Source organism: Hippocampus guttulatus, chromosome 2, assembly GCF_054856545.1.
Source record: "Hippocampus guttulatus isolate MCC_2025c chromosome 2, RoL_Hgut_1.0, whole genome shotgun sequence".
In the NCBI taxonomy this organism is placed as follows: Eukaryota; Metazoa; Chordata; class Actinopteri; order Syngnathiformes; family Syngnathidae; genus Hippocampus; species Hippocampus guttulatus.
The window spans coordinates 18,055,973-18,074,483 of record NC_141262.1 but is presented as its reverse complement, the minus strand read 5'-3'; the positions used below and the strand labels follow the sequence as shown (position 1 = coordinate 18,074,483).

Below are 18,511 nucleotides of genomic sequence, written 5' to 3'. Positions count from 1 at the left end.
TTCCAGGAGGTGGAGGACGATAATTGAGAGGTCACATCGTCAGTTGTTACTGAGAGTGGAGGAGGAAAAGATGAAGGACGAGGAGGGGCAAGTACACCAGTCCACCAGTCCAGCGTCACAACTCGTGGGGCCGGGTGAGCGTGTACTTGCAGGGTGAGCTAATTGGCTCTGAGGTTGGGTGTTAGCGCCTTCTCAGGTCCTCCGACAGTAGGTTTTATAGGAGCTGATCATATCACAACATTGCGTCTCGCTGTCTTTCTCCCTCTCAACTCATTCGTATCCCCCCCCCCCTTGCAACTCGGCCCCCCTCCCTTCAACAGTCTCCAGTGCTCAGGTGTGATCTCATAAGCGCTGCTTGGCGATCGATGCCGCCAGTGGCAGGGGGTTCAATAGCCCTGAATTACGGCTTCATTTCTCCCCCTCACCCCCCTACACACAGATGAGAGCTGCCCCCTCCCGCTCACCCACCACTACGCGCACACCTCCCCACCCTCTACTCCAGATCAATACCCTACAATCTAATTTTTATCCATTTTTCCATAAACCCTGAGATTGCGTTTATTTGGAGAATCCGACAAGCTAAATAAAGCATTGCTTGAAAATGTCAGGGAGACTAATGCATGGCTGGAAATTCATACAGAGAAAACAGACGAGTGGAGCTTTTTGCTCTTAAAGCAAGGGGGAGAATGGGAGGAGGAGGGGGTGGAGGGCTGCTAAAAGATTCTACAAATCAATTGAGGTGTGGAAGCTACTACAACCTAAGCTCTAATTATCTGTTGCAAAAAAAAAAAAAAAAAGTGCATGTCGACAGTTAACAATACCTGACAGCACAGATCCTCAGTGGGAGAATGCAAATTCCGAAAGTATAGATGAAAAGTGCGCGCTTGAATTAAGAGACAACAAAACACAAGGAATCGTTTCCCTCGGTGCGTGCTGCTCATTTCAGCGGGGTATAAAACAACCTACATTCCAAATTCATTTACATCATCATCATGGAGCAGATGCTTGTGTAATAAGACTGAGCATGCTAAAGAGGGAAAGACAAGCCACATGATGCAGAAAATGAATCTCAATCTCAAATAGAGGTGTGAATTTCCTTGCAGTTAAGATGGCGTGATTGCGAGCGTGTGGCGCTATCTCAGCTGGCCCTCTGTCTCCAGCTGGAGGCCAGCCGTTTTAATCAACAGCAGGCCTCCACCCAAGCTCAATAAAAGACAGCATTCACAAATAGGAGCAAGACAAGTAATTGATCTCCTCATGCTCACACCCCACTTTTATTGCCAGATGACTACATGCTGCAGTTGAGTGTCGGGGATGTGTGCGAATGCGCTCCTTAAATCGCATGTGCATATGAATGAGGAGTATATCTGGGAGTCTCTGTTTGGGTGGAAAGGCAGCCAGAGGATTTTCCACTCTCATTATGTTGCCTTTTGCACAGGCATTATTGATGGGTGCCTGCATTGGCACCTGCACTATTTAATGAGATCCCGTACAAGAGCAAGGATCAAACATTCTCCCGCAACACATACAATGATTCTCGGTTTTGATTGACATTGACAACGAGGTAATACGTTTAGTAGTGCGGGTGTAGTTTGCGGTGGTGTGGAATTGCACTCACTCAAACTAACAGCTCGGTCCTACTGTATATTTTGCTTCGCTCATATATGGAATAAGCCAATGCTCCACGTAGAGCCATCCATCCATTTTCTATGTCTCTTTTCCTGTTCCCGGTCATGAGTAGGTGGAGCCCACCCTGGACCTTTGCCAGTCAATCACAGTTCACAATGACAGAAAAGAATGCGACTCTGATTAGATTGTGCGAGTGTTCGCTTCGCCTTTGTTTACAAACAGTTTGCAACGTATTCATCTGTCATGATGATTTCAAATGTCATTGTAAAATCAGAAGCTTGGAAATGATGTCCATGCAAGCAGCTTTTCCTGAAACCTCACCTTTTGCGTCGCCCCGCGGTCTGGGTTTTGTCAAATAAGCAGACAACTTTTTTGCCCTTAAAACTAATTTGGATGCCGGGAGCAAATGTGAATGGAGATGTCACTCGTCATCTCATCTGGTTTAAATTCAGTTCATGACTTGTGTCTTTCCCCCTCACTCTGCCTGCTCCTGAATGATGTCTCCCACACGCCTATAATATCCAGCGAGCACGGAAAGACTATCCCTAATGTTTGTCCGTGCGTGTGTGCGGATGCCCTTCTGCTGCATGCGGCGGCAGCCTTAATGTGAGCAAGCAGGGCCTTTTAATATCAGCACATACTGGAGTGGAAGCACTAAGCAGACAAGGCTGCATACTGAGGAGGGAGGGATTGCCTTTTGAACGACAAGGGCGATTCATCAATTTTCTCAATCTGTGGCCGGCACCTCTGCGCCACACACAAAAACACACGAGCAAGGGCCCCTCTGACACGCATTATTATTACCGCCTTATATTGCATGGAGAAAAGAAAAGCGAGCGCTTCGCTGATGAATGTTCTAAAGACAGCAATCCGGTTAAAGGTGAGACACAGCCAAACATGCAATGCATTTATACAGAGTGGAGAGGAGGGTGGGGCTCGGGGGGGGGGGGGGGCGCTGCGGTGGTAAGCAATGACCTGATAATAAGAGAGAGAGAGAGAGAGATTAGGGTGGAATCGAAGCCTCAGAGGTGGGTAAGGCAGAGGGCAGAGAGGGGATAAGGGGATAAAAAGACAGTAGAAGAGCAGAGAATGAAAAAAAATTCTTTTATTCTTATCAGTGGAGAGCTTAATTGCCTTTGATGAGTCTAATTGGAGCTTTCTGAAGTCTAATGGCGAAGGAGTCCTCAGAGACAGTGGAGAACACATTACAGTAATGGCTTCTCTCCCAATCTTTTCTCCAGCATAAAGTCCCCTCCGTCCTGGACTGCGACTGTGCGGAATGTTTGTGTTTGTGCGGTCACACGCTGGTTCTTCTGAAGTGCCAATGAGCACCAAGAGCAGGACTAAGAGAGCAAGCTTATGGTTGATGGAGAGTGTGTGTGTGTGTGTGTGTGTGTGTGTGTGTGTGTGTGTGTGTGTGTGTGTGTGTGGGTGTGTGCGTTTTTGCAAAATAGCAGGAGCAGCAGGATTGGGTAGTGTTGACTTAATTAGGTCTGTGTGCTGCTCGCTTTCCTCTCCTCAGCAGAAGTTGATTAGCAGTGCCAGCTGTCCCCAATGTAATTCAGGGTGCGCATGTGTGCGTGCGCATGCGATATACGAGCGTATGTGTGCGTCTGTGAGCGGGGAACTGTGGTGGCGGCGGCGTGTGCGTATGCGCGCGCTGCCAGCTGCCACGCCGTGCTGCCAATCCTCCATGATTAGTACCCACTGGCAACTGGGCTCAAACTGGTGCCAAACAGACCCAGGAGGGCAACATGGCCCACGGTAATCCAGCATCTCTCCCCAGCATCCGCCTGTTCTCATCCACCTCTCCCTCTCCTCTCATCAATTGCTTTGTTCCTCCAAATGGTTTGCCTATCATTCTCGTAAAGCTGGGTAGGCGGATACAAGTGCCCTCTGAGAGTGCAGACTGTGAAGAGGGCAAAGAGCGGAGTGGGATCTCTGCCTTGACACAGTTGACTGTATCACTGTGAAGCTGCCAGTTCTTGGCAAGTAGCATCACTGCCGGTGTGCGTGTGTGTGTGTGTGTGCGCGTGTGTGCGTGTGTGTGTGTGTGTGTGTGTGTGCGTGTGCGTGTGTGTGTGTGTGTGTGTGTGTGTGTGTATGTGTTAAGCTCCCAGTGGATGACCTCTGCTAAATCTCACCTGTTGAGATTCTTCAATGCGCCAATGCAGAAGCCAAGAGGTAGAGGGGGGATGAATTCATTCACAGGGGCAAGTTTTGAATAAGTGAATGTGACAAGGTGAAAGAGTGGAGGGCTGGGATAAGATGGGATGTTTATGCATACGCTTCCCACATGTCTGGCACATTAAAAGGCTGCGCGCGCGAACACTCACCCACACCCACACACACACACTTACACACATTTATAGGCTTGGCAAAGTTGAGGTCTGTTGGACATCTCTGGCATGGCAAAGTCTGCCCACCCATCTGCCCTCTGTCTTAGTAATGCAGTTAGTGTCAATGTGCTCGTGTGTGCCTAGACTACCTTCACACATATATGCTAGCTCAGGAAGCCAATTGCCGCCTTTGCCACAAGTATGCAAACATGGACATGGATCCTGTCAATGTACAGTAATTAAAAGACATCCAAACGCATGCCAGCGACGCAGCCAGCGCGTTCACACAAATGTGATTTTGTCAAATGTTGGCACTTCCAGCAGGGGCTTACATGCTAAATCCATCAGTAGTTGAGATTACAGACAGATTTATGTGATTCACATTCTCCCCAGAGACTTGTGTCCACGCGTTGGTTAATCACTGCTTCACATTCACTCTCTGTGCCGCTCTTTTCAACCGGGCGGCAATAAATCTACACCGATACATTCTGATGTAACACTCCTGCTATTCTCTCCATCAGAAACCACGCTCTCTGTATGGATCATTCTCCCGCTGTATCCCGCCTTCGACAGGGTTAAATCTCAATAATCCCACTAATCAAAAGGTTAACCCTTCCCTTGACCTTCACTTGCTTCATAAAAGACAGCAAACACATTCCTTCCCTGCTGTGTCAGTTTTGCTACTGCATGACTCTTAGTCATGCTTATGCATTTATTTTTCACAATGAATACAACAAAATGAATCACTGCTATACCTTCACCAACCTCAACTTTGTGGCACAACCTTTTTTTGGGGTCGGAACCTATTTGAAGGAGCAAAGTTGCATGGTACTCTTGGCTAGCAGATCCCTATTCAATTCCACTATAAACCAAAAGAGTGATTGGTGCTTTGGTCATACCTGTGTAGATGAAACGTCCAGGTGTGCCTTTGCAGAACTGTTTGGATTTGTAGGACAGCGTGACCTCCACCACCCCGGGGATGTGTCTGGGTGGAGTCTGCACTCGGATGGCGTGCGGGGTAATCAGCTACGGGGGAGGCAGAATGTGCATTAATTGCATGAATTGGAGCAACTTGCATTTCAATGTGACACTATTTTGCAAAAGGTCACAAGAGTCGCAAGAGGTGCAGTCCTTGACATGACAGAAGAAGAAATGGCTCAAGTCGATGCAAGTAGGTCAAAGCGTACAAAGTGCATTTCTAAGGACCTCCATGGACAGAAGATGCAAAATTGATCAGGGTGATCACAGATCTACGCTGTGATGCGGGCCCTTCTTTTGAGAGCTCCTTCCACCATGATCATTTACACCCGTGTGTTTGAAGTTTAGTAAAATGACATGCAAACATCTGAGCGCGACTGTAAAACATAATAGATATTTCCAGATATTTTGATCATTTAAGAATCATACCCAAAAAAACCTTCCTTTTGATTAAGCTTTTTCTTTATGATCGTATCGTTCTTTTTAGTTTTACACATGACCTCGAAATCAGTTTGCTCTTAAGGCCTGAGGTGAGTTGACAAAGCCCGAGCGATGTCATGCTAGAGATGGTTATGGTTGCTGACAAGGATCTTTACAGAGGACTTCAAAGGTAGTTATGTGTATGTGATTAAGGAGAAAAAAAAACTCTCACTGCATAAATAAACGCATGATATGCTCATCCTCGATGCCCCCTTGTCTCGGTGTCTGCCAGCGTTGGCTGTCTAGCTGCCGTTAGCTTACATTAAAGCGCCGCGGTGTCTTTAAGAGGCTCACTTAGTGTGGCTGATGGGCCCAATTGTCGTGCGTGCGTGCATGCGTGCGTGTGTGCGTGCGTGTGCTGAAGGCTCTTTGAAGGAGGAAAGCGGCAACAAGACAAAACACAGATGAGACCTCACTGAGTGCTCGTTTTCCGCATCCTGTGTCGAACTAGCACTCAAAGCTAGAGGCGCTCAAAAGCTCTCAGCGCTCCTGCCAGCGTGCGATGCATGTGTACGTGCATGTGTGTTGTTCAAACCGTCTCTTTTATTGCTCACTTAACTAGGCTTTCATTCTGCCATTGTCTGACCCCCCACTCACGTTCCAGCGCGATAATATAGGAGCTTTTTATAGAATAATTCTTTTACTAAAGAGAAAGCTGTTTCGCTGTGCCGCTCGCTGACCTTCAATTTCTCACATGGACTGCATTTACATTTTTGTTATGTGGCAGATGCTCCTTGCAAAGTGATTCATACGGCACAGCGTGTATGCTCCTTCGATACAAATTTCGCAAAAGATTAACTGGGAGCTGAGCATTCAGGTGGTTGACAAAAATGTGAGATGACAATAAGAAAAACAAAAGGCTGGGAATACGCTCACATTCCTTTGAATGATTAGTTGGTTGTTTTTTTTTTTGCAGGAATTTTTTTTTTCAGTATACATAGTATATGTATATAAAGTACCCACTGGCCGATAGGTGTATATTATACTACTTGTGCTTGCTGCTTATTGTAAATGTTTGTTTTGTTTGTTATCAGATCTTCACTATTCCTAGTTTGTTTTTACACACAAACACAACCTTTTTAAACAAACTGCAGGCCCAAATTTTGGGGCAGGACCCCATTGGGCTTTGTTTTGTTGCAGTAACGCATGGCATGGCCTTGTGTATTGTGCTGCTAGCGTCAGATTCAAGGTTGCAACACGTGCGTGCACTGGGATGTGCTTCGACAATGAGCCTTGGGCCAAATTCATACCAAAAGAAATATGGTACTTTAAAAGACATAATTGAATAAAAGATTTTTCATGCACTTTGGCCTTGAGAAAACAGAATAACTAGGGTGAAATATTTCACGGAACTTTTCAGCTTTAATGGGTTGACTTTCCTATTTGATTTACCTTGATTTATTTCTCTAATTATTTCAACGGTCGAATAGACGGATCGTTACATTAACTATATTCAAGAGTGACAAGTCTATGTAGCTCTGTGTGGGGGCTTGTCGCTTAGCTGGAAACCTGGGACTTGTTTTGACAGTTATTGTTTAATACTTGACAGTAACTTTGTTATCCACTGCAGCAAATCTCAAGGTGGTGATTCATTTTTGTTCACCCCCACGGAGACACCAATAGAGTGACATTATGTGATTGGGATGCTTTCTCATACTCAATACGTACGGTATATCTTCTTCATCTGATCATTTGTCAATCAGGGATAAATCAGTGATTACTGTGTCATCTTGCAGACCAAATATATTGACTTTTTTACTGTCAAGACTGAGATGCAGTGTGGCTTGAAATCGTTCAAACTTTTAAAATTTGTTTGACAAAGCGAATGTAGAGTAATGTGACTTGTTTCCATCAAGTTAGGATGAATGAGGGGCCTCATAATGCGCACACAATAAGCTCTAAACGCTCCGATTGCTAAACAGATTATTGTGCTAAAATCCACTACTACCTTCTTCGTAGCAGTCATTTTGGCATATTAGCACAGCAAATGCTGCATTTTCTGCAAATAGTGCCCAGAGGCATTGGTTCACTCAATTGTACAATATTGCAGGCACACTGCCATCCATAATTATTAGCACCCCTGGTTAGGATACATTTTCGAAATAATATAGGACTTCAATTGAAAAAAAACCCCGGAACATCCAGCCTGTAATTCAAGTGCATTTATCTAGAAAATCCAAATTTAAGGAATCATTAGTTTACATCCGATAATGCGTGCCATAATTATTTGCATATCTGACAACCACCTCTTCCCAACAAAACAGCACCTAAATATTTCACAAGATTGGAGAATATAGAAAACGGCATATTTGACCTTTGCTCTTTGCACAATCCCTGGAGGGCACTGACTAGCAAAGCACGTTAAGTGTAACTGGATTTGAAAGCAAAATTTTAACACTACTATTGAGAAATAGAGTGAAGTGAAGTCACTCCTCTTTGCTCCTCAGAATATAAATAGAATGAAAGATGCGCATAACATTGTGGAAAGTTCATGTCAGTGCCTGCTGCAATGTTGTTTCTCGTAAAAGATGAGAATTGAACAGAATGTACATTCATCTTAGATACCATGCAGGGCACTTGTTTCCAACAAGCTGTTATTATAAGTTAACCGAGAGATTGTTGACATGTTCATCTTTAATGATACACTATGCATCTGGAGGGGCATATTGCAATTAGGAATTTCTCCATTGCGAGACTAATAAAGGTTTTCTTATCTTTTCTTATATGCTGTTGGGGGGGGGGGGAATACGATCCAAGGATAAAAACTCATATAAGTAATTCCATTCGTTAATATAGCATGGTGAAGGAGTGGTTATCATGTCTGCGTCACAATTCGGAGAATCAGGATTCCAACCTTGGCATCTGTCTTCCCGTGTGGAGTTTTCACATTCAGCTAGGTCCAGAGTTCCAATTAAACATAAGGGAGCCAAGGAGCACCGATGTGATGGTGGCCATAGACTTATGAAAAGTGCTGTATACGCCTTTCGAGTGACTATAGGGTGACGAACCTCGCTCCAAACCAGCATGGTGCCAAAAATGACCTGCAGCCCGTCAAAGAAGTTGTCTCCGATGATGATGACTGTAGCGCCTCCTGTGGTCCAGCCTTCACTGGGGCTAATGGCTTTGATGCTGGGGGTTGCTGCGAAGATTAAGGGACAGAAAAAGATGAGATGTTAAGTAACCTAAAGACAAGCCCATAAAGGTCTTTGCTGCTGGCACCGCTGCAAAGACCTTTATGGATATGACACGTGTAACAGTCCCCATTTTCGCACACAGGCGCTCACACCCACACGCGCACACACTACCTGCTCCGCTCATCTCTTCTATCCCAGGGGTTGAGAGCAAGCGAGGAATACTAATCAGAGTGATTATACGCACCCCGTTATTAAACATCACCCCTGCCCCGTGTGTGAGGGCAGCAGCGGTGTGCTTGTTTTATGACACGTAGCAAAGCGCAAAGGCGTGTAAATGTCAGGTGCGCTGAGTGTCTGATCAAAGGCCACGCGACCGGGGAGCGGGGCCGACCCAACAGTAGCGCCGCCCTCGGAATACACTGCCCTCATTAAGCAAACACTTAGCACTTGCTCGGTTATCTTGCTTCCTGCACGCGCTTGTCTCAGTGCTCGGCCAGTCGGCGCACGGTCGCATGCAGTTATTACGGTTCGGGTCTTTTCGTAATGCCTTTCACAAGCTGTTTCGGACTTCCCCACTAAACACACACAGAATAACAACAACAAACCATATTTTCAATAATGAGCGCTCCACTCTTCTTCATGACCTTATCCGCTGGTATTATGGATTTAGAGATTGCGGGATGTGATTGAAGAAAAGAACAACCCGGGGAAAATATTTGTTTATACAAGCTGAACCTCTTTCTTTTGCTTGTCGGACATGCTGTAATTCTGCAAAGCGGTGTAATCCACTTTAGACTAGGCCGACTTTTTTCACCCGCAGCCCAGCCTTTGCTCTTGGCCTAACTCCGTGCTCTGTTGATCCTCCCCAACAAGCCGGAATGATATTTTGCCTGCCGATACGCCTGCAGAGATCACCATTCAGCAAGCGGCAATCTGTGGCTGTAATCACGGCCTAAAATGCCTTCTTTTCACAGCCGTTGATATTATGTGCGCTCCATGCATGTGCGGATGTGTGTGTGTGTGTGTGTGTGTGTTTGGATTAACCAGATGGTGGAACATGAATCCATGTGATAGGATTATACTTTGGGGTGTTCCTCTGTGCCATCTGTTCAACTCTATGCACTGTTATCTATTATCGCCTGAAATGAGCCCCCCCAAAGTTGTGTATGCTGCACATACTCTCAACACGGCGGTGGATGAAAAGTGATGGCAAAAAAACAAAAAACAAAAAAACCCAAAAAGAAAGCATGATGTCTCCTTGCTTTGCATTTCATCTTTTCTTTGTACCATCAAGCACTCTTGCTCATTCCTCATTTCACGGCTGCTGCTTCCCCTCTCCTGTCAGGCCCTCTCTCTTCTCTTCCTTCACTCCTGTTGTTGCGCCTTCTCACCCCCCATCATCGGGAGAATAGAAAATCACAGGGAGGAAATTCCCAAACAAATCTCTCTGACACAGGGAACATCTGTTAGCGTGGTGTGCCGTACTGTTTTTTTTCTTTGTCAGAGCCAAGCCCTTCATGATGACTCCAGTATGTCTTGTCTTTGCGAAAACTTTCCTAATCGGCTCGGAGGCCAGGCCAAGTGGTGCGCAGCACCTCCGGAGAATAGTCATTGAAAATACTTAACCATAGCATTCGACCCTAATGCAATCTACCACAGGCCATCATGTAAATCTTTTTTTGGGGGGGGGGGGGTGATTATCATGCCCGAGGTTGACTTTCCTCAAAGAGAAAAAGAAATATGTTTCTCTTATTTAATCTCTAGGAAATAGAAATGAGAAAATAACTGGATTAGAGATTTGGGAATCAGTGCATGCTCCCTAAATCATGTGCACATGTCATTATGAAGTATTAAAGGTTTTGGTCTGACAGTGCAAGTGCATTGTGCATGGGTGTGTTTAAAAACCTGAGGGAAAGGGAGTGATGGAGGGCTGCGGGATAAAAGCGGGTCTCCGAGGAAATAAAGCCAGTGTTGGCTTTAAGCAGAACAGACCTCATACGACACATAGTGCTTATGCGAGACGGAGTAGAAGGCCTCGAGGCAGAGACCTGAGGGGAGCAAGCCACCAGGGACAGACAAGAGACTCACTAGCTACCACTTTCTCCTCTCTTAGCACAATCTAGAAACACTGCAAGAGACAAAAAAGTGAGAAACACGAGTCACAAGAAAGACGGGAGGGATTGAGACAAGACAGTAAGGAGGGGATGAGGAGTGTCGACGGGAAGGGAAGGAGAGGACCGAGACAAAGAAGTCTGATATTATGTTGCTGATTTTACTACCGTGTTCCAGGTAGGACTGCGTTCCCTCCGACGGGTCCAGTCTTCGAGCTCTGCGCCCGTGTTTGGAGTTGTTGTGCACAAACATGTTGTCGGACACTGCTAGCACGTGACCCTCCACGCTCACCGTCGTTGACACAACCACCTGAGTCGGAGAAAGCGAAATGGAATCGGGTCAACTGGGTGGAGTACAAAGCATTGAAAACTGAACAATCCTAATTTGGATCAGACCCCAAATGTTTGTTTTTATACCTTCATATCAACTCATCTCCTGCAAATGGCTGCATTTGATCTTCAAGTTCATGCATGACTCAATTGAAAATCAAGGAAAACAAAACAAGCACTTCTGAAACATTTATTTTGTGCAATAAGATAAGATAAGAAAACCTTTATTAGTCTCGCAATGGAGAAATTCCCGATTCACAGCAGCGAAGTTATGAAAGGAAGAAGTAGAACAACAAAATATAGGAGCTGCTGGAAAGGCAGCCACTCTCGCGGCGCCATTTTGAAGTCAAAATAACAAAAATAACACAACACAACACATAGGACACAGATGAAACACTTAGTTTTTTTCTTCCCCCACCCCAATTAGCTGCTGTAGACTGCAAATTTCCCCAGTGTGGGACAAATAAAGGTTATCTTATCGTATTTTATACTGTTCAAATCCAGATCCAACTTGATCCCAATCCGACAAAACAGTTTTCTCTGCCGTGCACCAGCACCAACCCTCCACAAAGTTCATGGAGATTTGATGAATCATGAACTCATTTGAGCATAATTCTGACCATTAACAAAGAAAAGAATGCCAATCGATACAGAACCTCAGAGGTGATGAAAACAAATCTGGGTGATAATTTCAAGGTTGATAAAACTGATGCCTTTCTCGCCTCTTCTTGAAAAAGGGGGTTTTCACAGATACTATTTAGCACTTTGAGCTGATCTTGTCTTTTTAATTGTACCATTACATAACATGTTGTATACTGACACATTTCGGTCATTCATTGTAGAAGTTGCAAGTTGTTCAAGCTTCTATAATTCTTTTGTTTAATTGTTACCTATCGTAACCAACGCCCTATTTGGAACGTGGTTAATGTATTTGAGCATTGTTGTGTTTTGAGATTTCTCATTGTAAAAACTATTGTCTGCTCACAGAGCCGAGTGACTATGGATGCAGACAATCGACAGAAAGCGACACAAGAAACTCTTTGTCGAGCTGAGAGGAGTCGCTGGCGTCAGATTTGCATTCATTGATTCCATCGACTCCAAAACTGTAGCTCATGTCTACAAGTTATTTTGACTGCATTTTGTTTGAGTTTCAGAGCAGATTGATTCATACCATACTATATGTATGCTGTATTCTTTGCGCATGCTCATACTTCCTTTTTTTTTCTTCTCCACATTGTTTCTTTTGATTTGCAGCTAAGCCCAGGAAGTCCATTTGTACATTTTAGTTGCATGTTACCTGAAAACGCCTCATGTCTCGAGGGTTGCCGGCATTCTTCAGACAGTTCTGGTTGCACTTCAGGAAGAATTTGAGGAAGAACCTACACATCAACACAGACGAAAAAAAAAAGATGAAGAAATTAGTTGTTGAGTTTGAAGAAGAGCACCTGTCTGTCCGTGAAACTATTGTGTCTGTGCTGAAAACATAAAACGGGACCAAAACAAAATAAAGTAGCAGCGGCAGCGGCAGACAGGGCTCACGCGCTGCGTGCCGCAGCCTCATCCATCAGTTCTTTATGACAAAAGGCAGTTTTGGATGTAAAAACTGCTCCGGGATATTGAGTAAGATGCTACCTTGTATATCCATCTCGGGGCTGCTGTCACAGCTTGCCATAAACTCAAATGGGCAGATGCGCATCCCCCACCACCCGCTCCCACCGCCACCCCTCGCCCCCAGCAGAGCCCAGTGACGAAGGTTGTACTGTAGCTACCATGCATCTCAGTCTTGCCATTCCTGCCGCTCTCAATCTCAGTGTGAGAGACCACATCAACAGCACCTGCCATGCATTATTAATAGGCTGAGATGGCAAGTATGGCTACCCACATCAATACTTAATGAGGGAGGGAGGAGGGTGGGTTGGAGTAGTAAAGGAGGGTGTGTATGCGTGTGTATGTGTGTGTGGTGGGGCGGAGGGGGGGTACCGGAGGCCTGAAAAGCAGAAAGAGGATGGCTGGCAATTTATTCCCTAACACACACATATACACCCCCCCCACCTCCACCCTATTGCTTGAAGCCTGACAACTTCTTCCTTAACAGATACTACAGTAAATCTCTCCTCGTTTCACGCTGCTGCATTGTCTGTCTACCTGACAAATAAATCACACTATCAAATGAACAACTAATATAAACAGCACTGCGAACAAATAAACAGGAACCCTCAAAAAAGGGGATTTTTTTTTTTCCCAGAAGAAACGCTACATTTCCTGATCACGCCCCTCCTCATCCTCCCTTTGAGGTAGCTCAAAGAAGTGCTGACAGCCAAAAGTGCTTACAATACAGATCTCCACCAGCTCGAGAGAGAATCGTTCCTTTGCTCAGCTTTTCTCTCTTATGTCTTATTTTCTCCCCTTCTGTTCATTTATTACGGCTGGGATTCTGCACTGGGCAGCGCCTTTGGAGCCAACTTGCCTCAGATATATAATCATGCAGTGGCAAACGTGTCACATGTACCGATACATATAGTGGTGTGCCAAGTGAGAGGAGAGGGTGGGTGGGGGCGGGGGTGGGGGTCAAGAAAGAAACAAAGATAAATGGACAGAACAGAGTTCCGTCTCATTTCAAGGGCTGCCCTTCTGCTGTGTGCACTACATGCATCTGATGTAACTCAAGAACTTGTGAATTTATCCCTGACAACTTTTAAATGCATGACAGCTGGTTAGTGGTAGATGCTTTTCCGTAAGCAAAGAAGAGAAAAAAAAGCCTGTTATGATCTGAACAACAAAGTGTCTTTTGGCGCTGCCTTCTTCTTCCCCCTCCTGCTTTGTTTGTGTTCTGATTTACAATCGTGTTGGTGCAAAGAAGATACACTAAATCTGAAAGAGAGGGATGTGGGGGGGAGGTTGGAAGAAGAAACTGATGGAAGGACGAAGTAGAGAAAGTGTGAAATTCGAAAGGAGAGACAGACCACCCTCCTGTATATTTTAGAAGCTGTGGACCAATAGCTCAATAATTCATGAAGCTGAGCGATGGAGTTTTTTTTTTCTACCTTTTTATTTTTTACAGCGGCCGTTGGAGCCCACAGGCTGATGGTCTCCTAACTTCCTTATCCATGAGGGGTCAAAGGGCATCTTTGCAGACAGCTGCGGACTACATCCTCTACCTTCCTATCGGCACCTCCTGTTTAATTCATTGACTCCGATCTTTCCCCAAGTGTCCTCCTTTTCCTCCTCTGAGGCGTTTATGATCGCGGAATGATGCATAAGCGAAAGTAGGAAAGCTAAGGTCACTGCAGTCAGAGGTGACTAAATCAGCAGGTTAAATATCAAGTTTAGGCGGTGGAATAAAAAAAAGTGAGATGGTGCTGGATATCACCCGTGAGGCTTTGTGCTAAAAAAGGGGGAAGTTGTTATGCTTTATCCGCCATGCCATATGCCAGCGTGTCCCGCACACGGATCATCTGATTCATTATTTAGGTAACTTAAGGTGTCTGGAATCAGTCGTACGGAAACATTACAAAACTGCAGCAAGTTGATTCCTCGGTGCTCGAGCTCATCAACCCGGGTGTCGGGGGACGGGAATCAACACGGCGCACATTTACAGTACACGGCTCGACATAGTGGGTGGGTGCGGACAAAGCGATAAAGGGCAACGCATGTTGATGGGCAAGAGCAAAGAGATTACTGCAAGGATTTATGGATAATCTGATTGACAGATGACCAGTAAATATGAACAGAATACTGATGATAGCCTAGAATTTGTCCTTTTATTTCATCATATTTTCACCCTCTTAAAATGTTTTACTGAGCCAGATGGGTTGGTCTTCTCCCTCTATGGATTGAACTAAGGGGAATTAAAATAAAATAAAAAAAGAGTTGTTGTTGTTGCTGGGTTGTGGAGACATCAAGTCAGTTCCATTACAATTCAACATTCAATTCAAGCAAAAAAACTGTTTTGTGCTTTTGTTGGATTTTTGTAGCTGTTCTGCCAAAAGAAGCCTTTGCAAGGGATAGAAAGAGAAAATAAAGAGGAAGGAACTGTACGCACAACCTTGTGTGGACCGATTCAAATTCAAAGCAAAAGGCTCCCCTGTCAACATATTGTGAACATCGTTCGTTGCTTGACAGCGATCAAAAGAGTGCTTCATTGTTTTTGAGTTTTACTGCGGTGTCAAGCTGTTTTTATACTTGACTGATAACAGAATGTTAGAATGTCCCTTCAAAATGACTTAGCTGTAAAATTAAACAAAGTTTGATCCAGTAACAGATTTCTCTCAATTATTTCCTGTTGGACATAAACTGTGAAGTGAATTTTGTTCAGCTTCAGAGTTTCCTCAATCACGTTGACTTTTATGACTTTGTTTTTCGGTGCCGTGACCCGGACAGCATAATACGGAGCGCCGTTTCAAATTGATGTTCACATTATTCAGCAATGCGCGAGGTCGGAATTTGGAGATTTTTCTGGCCCGGTACTGTTTGAAAAGCGAGCAATATTCCCATACACTCCCGATGCACATTTTGGCATCTGTACCTAATTGTGGCTGCCGCGATGCTTGTTTTTTTTCCACCTCCTGCAAATACCTTTGTTTGTGCTGAGCACTCTTGCAGGTTTCACGCTGTTTTAACTGCACGCACTCCACTGCTACAAATATTACCACTGCAAATTGCTGCACGGGCTGGATTAAATGAAATAAAACCACCGCCGTCTCTCATAATTAGACCCCCCCCTCCCAACTCCCAAATCCAGAAATGGCCGCGGAAGTGAATTTGTGTAAATTACTGCTCGGCCTCTTGACGGCACATGGCAAAAATGTGTAGCGGCGCAAACGGGTGAATTACACATGCAGTGGAAGTGTAACGCTGTCGTAATTTAATGATCTCATACTTTCATCATGAGCTGGCATTATTTGTCACTCCGGAGCAATTAAACACCAAATCACCCACTGCCCATAAAAACAAAACAAGGAAAGCAATTAGAACACAACTTTTAAGTAATCCCCGTAGCATCTAAATATTATTACTCCAGCGGAGTTACAGAATGTCTACGTGATTAGCCAACAGCAAGCAAGCCTCAAAGGGACCATTGTGTTAAATTCTCTAATAATTTTCCGACATTAGTCACAAATGAGGAGAACAGTATACTTCCGTGTCAAATTTAACACGGGGAGGAAACTTTACAACGTTGCGGTTTTATCTACCTCAGTCGTTTCAGTTGATTCATCTTCTCTCCTATTCTCATTGTGCTGCGCGTTTTTGTGTCACATTTCTTGATTATTCTCTCTCGCTCTCGCCCTCTCTCGCTCTCTCCGCTGTCAGTTTTCTTACAATGCTGACACACATTGTAAGAATAGCCATGCCATAACTCAGCCTTCTCCGCCTCTCTCCATCCATTTCTGCCAAACACATCATCTCCACAAGAAAAGCTGTGTATCAGGCCCCTAATATGCTTCATGAGGTGTGTAATTCAGCGTGCTCCGGAGGGGAGCCATTTATCTCGAAGGTTAACTAAGTGACACAACAGCACTTCCCCGTGCCTGTTAACCGCCGCGCGACATGTTGAACTAATCTAGGCAGGTAGAGGAATGGGACATCCTCCATTGCGGCAATTAAGCGATACGATTTGTTCAGGAAATCCATCCTGATGAATTCACTGGTGCTTCAAATGAAGTGTAAATATTTGTAAGTACAATGGAGCGCCATTCCGAATGTCCTTCCTCTGTTTTCCGCATTTTCTTTCCCGCTCCTCGTGTGTCATTTCTCGTATTCTTTCTTGGCTTTGCAACTCTCCACTTCCCTCCTTCCCCCATGCATCACTGACACTTCAACCGGGAGCCTGCCTGCCTGCCTTGTTTTCCTGGTGACCTGTCTGCTTTCCCGCAGTACATATTTAAGCCTGTAAGCGCACACACACATAAACACACACGCTCACTAATTTAGGGAGATTTATGAGGGGAGCCTTGCACCAGGAGCCACGGAGGCTGACCCCAGGGGTGTAGGGGGCCACTAGGCGGGGGAGGTGCCCTGGCTCCACAGGAGGGACATTAATAATCCAGAACCAGGTCTGTCTCTGGGTCTGGCCCTGGGCCTTGGATACAACTGCAATGGCCCAGTTTACACTGAGGTCCAAGTATAATAGATAGATCGATAGATCGATAGATCGATAGCTAGATAGATAGATAGATAGATAGATAGATAGATAGATAGATAGATAGATAGATAGATAGATAGATAGACAGACACTGTAGAGTGCAACTCCTGAAAGTCATGTTGTGCACCTTCATATTGGCCTCATGTCTATCTTAAGTGTCATGATTTATTCAAATAGAACATCTCACTTTGCTGAAAAATTCATTCCCAGCTTGGTCGCCGCATCGCCCCATCCTCCCGCTCCTCCGTATCCGCTGCCTTGTCTGTGCATGTCATGTCAGCCGAATTTGCCCCGTCGTTAAATATTTCTCAGAACAAATGGACCCTGGAGAAGGGAGACGGTGGGTCAGGGGAATCGGCACAGTGCCGTCGCCGCTCGGGGAGAAACCACGCTTGGGAGAGATAGTCGGTCGTCTTCCCCTCCGAATCAGAGTTGTAATGCTAGCTCGGGGACAGAAGTCCCAGAGACACTTAACAAATTGTGTTTCATCTGAAAAGGATCATTCAAAATTCAACTCTGAGGATGCTGAAAGACAGGCGGGGAATCGTGTCCAGCTTGTCGGTGCTGACTTCAACCACTTGTAACTGGTGACCCGGTTTTTCCTCTGTGCCACACGGAGGGGTAAAAGGCAGCCAAATAAACATCAAACAGGGAAGAGCGTGTTTTTATATGTCATGAAGAATAAGTGGCTGCCTGAGTGACGGACAAGCTTGGCAGGCGGTGCTGATTGAAATACTTCCTCTGTAAGGCCTGGGCCATTAATCTGATGAAGACAGAGACCGAGCGCGCCGGGGTGAGACAGACACACGGAGGCAGTGAGAGAGCAAGTGGGAGCTGCCGGCCTCCGGATCAGAGGCATAATGAAGGGTCCTGGTCCTTCTCACCTCGGCGCCGTCCTGCCAAGCTGTGAGGCTCTACTACCCTGTCCAGTCCAAACGCTGCACTCGTGGGACTGACCGGTGAATAATGGCCCTGTCATCAGCTTGGGCGGACGCCACCACACAGCCCCAAGGTGCGTGTGACCGCGTGCGGGAACGTATTTGCGGCCGCCCGCGAAAGCTCGTCGTTCATTCAACCTTAATGTTGCCTCCTCTAACTTCAGTCAAGACCGTATTCATATTGAACAGTGTTGATTTAAGTACATGTTAAACTCAATGCATAATGCATCGACTAAATATAGTTTGATAAAGAGCTTTGTGTCAACCCGGGACCAGCTCCATATGTTGTGGGGATGAATGTAGCACTTGCAAAAGTTCTTTCTTTTTGTTCCATTTAAGCAGTGTATTAAATCATACATACAACCGTGAGTGCACACGGGCTCAAGGTTATTGATTCTAAATGCAGTTGGATCACAAATCTGAAACTTAA

The 18,511-nt window shown here is 45.3% G+C and overlaps 1 protein-coding gene across 3 annotated transcripts in view; it reads right to left on the bottom strand.

The window, feature by feature from the left end:
• The window catches only part of LOC147208735 (transcription factor COE1), a 63,993-nt gene that overhangs the window by 20,422 nt on the left and 25,060 nt on the right, over positions 1-18,511 (bottom strand). For all 3 annotated transcript variants that reach the window (XM_086100139.1, XM_086100122.1, XM_086100132.1), the window contains exons 7-10: positions 12,299-12,380; positions 10,840-10,981; positions 8,435-8,565; positions 4,868-4,994 (exon numbers count right to left, since the gene is read on the bottom strand). In XM_086100139.1, coding sequence (XP_085956265.1) covers positions 4,868-4,994; positions 8,435-8,565; positions 10,840-10,981; positions 12,299-12,380 — 482 coding nt within the window. The remainder of the gene's footprint in view (positions 1-4,867; positions 4,995-8,434; positions 8,566-10,839; positions 10,982-12,298; positions 12,381-18,511) is intronic.